General features: G+C 37.6%; 1 protein-coding gene across 1 annotated transcript; it reads right to left on the bottom strand.

Moving 5' to 3' along the window:
* Positions 1–6,724: 6,724 nt before the first annotated feature.
* LOC118485065 (secreted RxLR effector protein 161-like) lies at positions 6,725–7,833 on the bottom strand. The gene is made up of 2 exons (XM_035981302.1): positions 7,651–7,833; positions 6,725–7,075 (listed from the first exon to the last, which is right to left on the bottom strand). The coding sequence occupies exons 1-2, from the start codon at positions 7,831–7,833 to the stop codon at positions 6,725–6,727; spliced, it is 534 nt and encodes a 177-aa protein (XP_035837195.1).
* Between the last annotated feature and the right edge of the window lie 351 nt (positions 7,834–8,184).

Raw genomic sequence — 8,184 nt, 5'->3', positions numbered from 1 at the left:
ACCAGAGATACCCACATGGAAGTGGGAACAGATCGCCATGGATTTCGTGACAGGACTACCAAGAACTCAGGCTGGAAACGATACCATTTGGGTGATTATTGATCGCCTCATGAAGTCAGCGCATTTCTTAGCAATCAAGGAGACAGACAAGTTTTCGCAACTAGCAGCGGTTTATCTTAAAGAAGTCGTCTCTAGACATGGGGTACCAACTTCTATCATCTCAGATCGAGATCCACGTTTCACTTCTGATCTTTGGCAAGCAATGCATAAGTCGTTCGGTTCACGACTCGACATGAGTACCGCTTATCACCCGCAGACGGATGGTCAAAGCGAGCGCACCATCCAGACACTTGAAGATATGCTACGGGCGTGTGTAATCGATTTTGGGAAAGGATGGGAGAAGCACTTACCGTTGATAGAATTCTCCTACAACAACAGCTACCACACTAGTATACAGGCAGCTCCATTCGAAGCACTGTACGGACGGAAATGCCGTTCACCTCTCTGTTGGCTTGAGGTGGGTGATAGTCAGATCACAGGCCCTGAGCTCGTGCTTGAGACATCAGAAAACATTGTGCAAATCCGAAACCGTATGGCCGCAGCTCGCGATCGACAGAAAAGCTATGCTGACAAGCGTAGTAAACCGTTGGAATTCAAAGTTAATGATCGCGTTATGTTAAAGGTCTCACCCTAGAAGGGTGTGGTGTGTTTTGGGAAACGCGGCAAACTAAACCCTCGTTTTGTGGGACCATTCAAAATTCTGGAACGAATTGGAAAGGTGGCCTACAGGTTGGAATTACCTGCTGAGTTGGGTAATGTCCATGATGTGTTCCACGTGTCGCAGTTAAAGAAGTGTTTGGTTGACGAAACATTGGTTGTACCATTTCAAGAGCTGAAGATAGACGACAAGTTACAGTTTGTCGAAGAACCAGTTGAGATTATGGATCGGGAAGTTAAAGTTCGTAAGCATAGTCGTATCCCAATTGTGAGGGTCCGTTGGAACTCGCGACGTGGACCAGAGTTCACGTGGGAACGCGAGGACCAGATGGAACTTAAGTATCCACATTTATTCCCCAAAGACAAGACAAAACCTAGCGAATCTAATGTTAATGCAACTAGTGAATTTCGGGACGAAATTCCCATTCAAGTTGGGGATGATGTGACACCCGCGGAAAATGCACGGCCATCTTGATTTAGCATCGCACCGTTTTGTAATTCACTTCCGTTTGTGGCGTGCTTATCAAATTTCGGGACGAAATTTCTTTCAAGTTGGGGATGATGTGACAACTTGTATTCCGAACCAATTTTTGTGTAACGTTACGTGATTACGTGGACTTTATCTGAATAATATATGATAATGCGTGCGTTGTGTAAATTGTGTAATGTCTGAATGTATACAAAGTGACCCGATCATACATGACCCACTCGACTACCCAAACCCATTCGGTCCATGTTGTTGGACTCGAGACCTTTAGGGCAGCCCAAGTGAGGGTTCGGCCCATCCCCCTCTTAACCGAATTGTACCTAGAATGTTAGTAACATTCTCACAACTTGCAACATTAGAAATCACACAACCCTAGAAGCTCTCTCCCTCTCTCTCGTTTTCCCTTGGAACCGGCGGCAATCTCTAAACTCTCGAAGATCCTCGTGTTCGAATCATTCTATTCCTTCTAACCGGTTAGTGTTTGTTATCATTGATGTTATGCATGATTAGATGATTGAATGATATTATGTGTATGATAAGTTTGAATCGAAAACATGTTAATCGGTTATAGGTGTCCGTATTCGGATGGATTAATTCGGATAGCCAACTGTTAGGGAATTCATGATTTAATCTGGTTGATAGTTGATAGTATGTGTTTGGGATACATGTTAGTTCTGGAATTCGTTATTCATATGAGCCGATTGTATATCCATTATGATACCGATTCACTGTTCTTGATGATGATGATATGAATGTTGAATGTTGAAATAATTGTGATTTGATCTGATTGTGAAACTGCCAAATCTGTTTGCAACTATTACAGGAATCATGAGCTCCAAATTAGGAAGTCTGTTACATTACCTGGTCTCGACACAGGTTGCGAGTCGAGAGCTCACTGTCTCGACTCGAGACCATGACACCGGCACAAAACAACACAACTCGAAACCACGGTTGCGGGTCCGGTTACGACTCGAGACCGTGTAGTCTCGAACAGACCATGATGACTCGAGAACTCCTTGTTGCGACTCGAGACCCCGAAACCAGTACAACCCGAGACCGCCTAGTCTCGACTCGAGATCTCTGGTCTCGACTCGAGACCATATACACGTACACTCTGCTATTGGGCCTGCACACTGTTACGAGCCCAACTGATTGGGCCGGATACTTGGACTCTGCTTGTTTATGTAATTGTTCTGCTGATACCTATACGTGAATATGATGACCAATATTTGTACACAACTTGTTACAATGTGTGTGGAACATACGTGCAACACTAGTATATGAATCTGATTGGTATGATAACTGTGATAGGACGTGGTTGATCACTTTGTAGCTTAGTTGAACTGTTGTGTATCATACCGAGCAATCCCAGGTGAGTTCATTGCATTTCTCAAGCATGCGTCCCGGTGGTTTGGGACAACTAGTAAACATTTGGAAGGGAAACTTGGGTAAACAGCTAAATCGGGTTTTTGGTTATTGAACATGGAATCTATCATTATTCGATTGCCTGTAGGGCAATGGGGTAATTAGTTGATAGCGCTATTAGGTTTGACACCTCACACCGGGCTGTAAGGACGGGCGTGAACTAATTATCTGGGCATCATTCCAATGCTTGGTTAGGGGCACTGGGGTCTGGACACTTCCAGGTCATTAAGGGGCACACTGCCCGGATACATATGGGCACACTCCCTAGGGTATCTAGCATGTTATGAGCAACATCGTATCACAACGTTGAAACGGCTTAACATACAACTGGTAACAAACGCGTTAACAAAACCTTGAACTCACCAGCGTTGTCTGACACACTTGTCTGCATGCTTGCAGGTCGTTAGGGTTGGAGACAGGGACTTGCTATCTGGGAGTGCTGGAGTGGTCATGGATCGTGGCTTTTGATTAAACAGTTGACTTGGTGGTTTTGAAACTTTAAACAATTGGATATTATTTCACTTATGCTTCCGCTAAACATATCTTTTGGGTTTAATGTTTGGAATTGAACTTGCTTGGTTAATTAATGACATGTTTATTTAAATTCTTGTATGGTTCAATGTGATTGGTGGCTCATACTCTGATGTGTCGCACCTCCCGCGGTGTTTCCGCTTGTGGTATTTTTGGGGGTGTTACATATGCACATGTGCATGTTTGTGTATTATGGATGGAATGATAGATGAAAGAGAAAGTGTATTCAAAGTAGTGTACCAAAACACCTTATTTCATGATGATACATATAGATGCGCATGTGCATTTCTAATGTTGTCAATGTAAAAGGTAGTGTATTACACGTGGTAGTGTAAATGAAAGTGCAATTGACTAATATTTGTAATGAATTACGGAATTTGTCAAAGAAATGATACATATGCACATGTGCATGGACAACTGTTACTCGATTTTTTTTTAGAATTTTTTTTATTAACAAAATATATTGATTTTTCCAAAAAAAAAGTAAAAAAATAAAAAAAATTTGGGTGTTTTTTAGATTTTTTAGGAATTACTGTTTGTGTTCACACTGGTTCTCGCGATTCTCGCAATAAAGGGTGGTTCCTAACGGATCCTTCTCCTATATATATATAGGGGAAGGTTATCTTGAGAACGGTAAATATTGCGAGAACCGTGAGAACAAATAAAAAAACCAATCAAAACCGAATTTTTTTAATACAAACCTCATTGTAATAAAAATACAACATCAAAAAAGAATTTACAACATCAAATAATTCATTTCTCCTCTCAAAATCACTCTTACAAGATTTTTTTTACACATGTGTAAATTTTCTTTATTTATGAATTCACAAAAATTTAAACGTGTAAATTTAATTTCTAACATTGTATTCAAATAATAATGATAAGTGCAAAAAGAAAATTTGAATTTGAATTGTTTTTTACCAAGTTCTCATGATTTTCTCATTCGTTTATTACGGTTCTCGCGATATTTAGCGTTCTCATTTAAACTCTCCCCTATATATATATATATATATATAAAGGGAGCCGCTAGAATGAAAACCACCCCGAGTTGTAAGAACCGCGAAAACTGCACCCCACGGGTGGGCGTTCACCATGATTTTTTTTTACAACTAAATGTGTATATTATAAACACAGCCGTAAAAAAAATTTTAAACGCCGCGGCCAAGGGGGTAGTTTTTTACACCACAAGTTTGGTGAAAAAAAAAGAAAAAAGAAAAAAATTTGAAAATACCAAACTTGTGGTGTAAAAAACTACCCCTCGGCCGCGGCGTTTAAATTTTTTTTTTACGGCTGTGTTTATAATATACACATCTAGTTGTAATAAAAAATCATGGTGAACGCCCACCTGTGGGGTGTAGTTCTCGCGGTTCTTACAACTCGGGGTGGTTTTCATTCTAGCAGCCCCCTATATATATATATATATATATATATATATATATATATATATATATATATATATGTATAGAAAAAGCATGTTATAGAACAAATCACGCACGTTGTTGTACGTAAAGTACGTTAAGCCGCAATGTACGATATACTTTTTCTATATATATATATATATATATATATATATAGAAAAAGTATAACATGCGTGATTAATGTTTTCAATATGCGTGATTAATGTTTTCAATATGCGTGATTAATGTTTTCAATATGCGTGATTAATGTTTTCAATATGCGTGATTATTGTATTTCAACATGCGTGATTTTGGATTTTTGAGTTATAACGTGCGTGATTTTAAAATGAACGTGCGTAATTACCTGTCGTACGTGATGTACGTTAAGTCGTAATGTACGTTAACCTTCCTATATATATATAGATATATCCATCATTTTGTAATAACGAATACCGAAGTTTTAGTAGCTCAAATATTCGTATTTTTTGGATAATCCAGAAAGTCAGTAAAGTCGCTTATGAGCTTGAGCTTCCACCAGACTCTCATATCCATCTCGTTTATCATGTATCAATGCAGTATCATGCTCGCTACCAGCTGCTATCTTCACCTATCTCTCCCCTTCTAGTAACTAGAGATTGGGAGACTGATGTTCAACCACAATTGATTCTCGATCGCCATTGGGTTTCAGAGACGGGTCAGGATGTGTTAGACAAGTCGTTTATCATCTTCTCGTGAACCAGTTCCCTTCTTTTCGATGATCTTTGAATTAGAGATAGAGAGAGAGAGATGAGTTTAGAGAGAGAGGGAAGGGAGAGAGAGAGAGTTTTAGTTTTTTATATTTTTTATTTATATATATATTTTTATAAAATAGTCCTTGAATATTAATTATTTACACACTAGTCCCTAGAAAGATAAAATGACAAGAATGCACTCATGTGTAAGGCACATGACCAGATTTAACCAAAAAAATAAACTGAGTACAAAACACGTCAATTTTAAAGACAAAGGACACCGCCTGTAATGTGGTGTAAACATAAAGGGACAAAACTTGTAATTTACTAAAAAAATAAATAAATAAAGAAAATGATTCCAGTTAAGTGCTTTGACTGAGTTTTTCATACATATTTAGTAATGTATACATCGTTTACAAAATGACGCATTTTAATGTAATCATCTCACCATCGTTTTAATTTTAATAAACATAGACACATGGTGTTATCATCATGCGTTTTTCTATTAGTAAACCGTAACATTACTATCCAAATATATTCGTAAGATTACTTTTCATTTTTTAACATTATGTCACGAGTATTTCACTAATTATGAAACAAACCCTGTTCTTTGCGCCACTAATATTTCACTGATTAATAAACAATTCGTGTCTTTTCATATCCCTAACTTAATTTTGGAAATATAATGTTTGGTCAGGATTAGACAACAGGAAAGCACACACAATGTTTAAAAACCCACCCGTATCACACCAAAGCCATATTCAAAATTAAAATATCTTTCCTTTTACCTCATTCTCAATGCATATTCACATTAGTTTTCAATATTATATGAACCAGTTGAGTGTATTTATTCTTATAAGAACATCATATTAAAAACTACGTAATTAATATTAAAAAAAATTACGAAATATTATAAAAAAGTAGATAATAATATCTAGTCTTCATCGACGTGACCGAATTGCAATATATGTTTCGTCAAATCCACACGAAGGTTTTTGCGAATATCTTAGTTATGTACCACCCACATATTCATTTATTTCTTATAAATCCTCAATAGGAAAGCACACACTATCATATTTGACAAATCCTAACACTTTTATCGTCAAGCATCATGTTATGCAAATATGATACACACATACAAATGTTTCTAAATTTTATGGGGTAACAATGCATGATGAGCTCACGAATCATGTTGTGTCTAACATCTAAGTGCCTAGACTTCCCATTATACACTTGGCTATAGGTCTTAGCCAAGGTGCAGCACTATCACATCTAATAGATATTGATGATATAGGTTTAGACCACAATGGAATCTCATTAATCAAGTTTCTTAGCCACTCAGCTTATTTGCTAGCTTCGGCTAATGCTACAAACTCAGACTCCATTGTTGAATCAGTTATACAAGTTTGTTTCTTAGATATCCAAGATATGGCACCTCATCCAAGCAGAAAAGTCGATCCACTTATGGAAGAATGATCTTCCTTGTTGTTAATCCAGCTTGCATCCGAATAACCTTCTAAAACTAAAGGAAAACCATATTTCATGGTTCCTTTCAAGTTCCTAAATACTCGATTCATTGCTTGCCAATGACTTACACCTGGATTGCTAGTATACCTACGAAGCTTTCCAACAGCATAAGCTATATCCGGTCTAGTGCTAATCATGGCATACATGAGAGATCCAATGGCCCTTGAATATTCAAGTTGGCTTACAGCTACACCTTCATTAAGTGAGAGCTTAAAAGTAGGATCCATTGGAGTAACCGGAGAACTATCATGAAAATTAAACTTTTTCAAAATTTCTCAATATAATGAAATTGAGAGATAGATATGCCATTGTTCTCCCGTTTGATCCTTATACCAAGGATCACTTCCGCCTCCCCCATGTCTTTCATGTCAAAACAAGATGATAAAACTTTCTTTGTTTTATCAACTTGATTCTATTCGGTACCGAAGATCAACATGTCATCTACATATAGATAAATTATGACTCCTTTCCTAGATTCATCAAATTTGCTATATACACACTTGTCCGCTTGGTTTAATACAAAACCATTAGACAAAACCACATCATCAAACTTTTGATACCACTGTATGGGTGCTTGCTTTAAGCCATACAATGACTTAACTATTTTACACACCTTATGCTCATTGCAAGGCATAATAAAACCCTCTGGTTGTTTCATATATATCTCCTCATCCAAATCACCATTCAGGCTAGCGGTTTTCACATCCATTTGGTGAATCACAAGATTGTGTATTGCAGCTAAGGCAACCAACAATCTAATTGTGGATATTCTTGCTAAAGGAGCATATGTATCAAAGTAGTCAATTCATTCCTTTTGTCTAAATCCTTGGATAACCAATCGGGCTTTAAACTTATCAACTGAACCATCTACTTTCATCTTCTTCTTGAAGATCCATTTACAACCAAGTGGTTTAAACCCAAGGGGTAGATCAGACAGTTTCCAAGTGTTATTCTGCATAATAGAGTCCATCTCGTCATTTATAGCTTCTTTCCAGAATGCTACATCCCGAGATGCCATGGCTTCACTATAGGTTATAGGATCTTCCTCAATATTGAAACAATATTGATATTGAATTTAATTTCATCTCTAGATCCTTCAACCAAATATAGTTGAAAATCATCACCAAATGATTTAGCTTTTCTTGCTCTACCACTCCTCCTAGGTTCTGAAGGAGTATCAATCACTTGATCAGCCACTTGAGAGTTACTAGAGCTGGGAACCATGTCCATAGGCCTAGGTATTGAAGAGAATCTGTTCTCATCATAATCTGCAGTTCTTGCCTCAATTACCATATGCACAGACACGTAGTCATTTGGTTCTATTACATAGAACATGTGAGCAAATGAATGCTCAGCCTACCCAATGAAA

This window comes from Helianthus annuus, chromosome 12, assembly GCF_002127325.2.
Source record: "Helianthus annuus cultivar XRQ/B chromosome 12, HanXRQr2.0-SUNRISE, whole genome shotgun sequence".
NCBI lineage: Eukaryota > Viridiplantae > Streptophyta > Magnoliopsida > Asterales > Asteraceae > Helianthus > Helianthus annuus.
The sequence above is the reverse complement of the archived record's forward strand: the minus strand, read 5'-3'. Positions and strand labels throughout refer to the sequence as shown.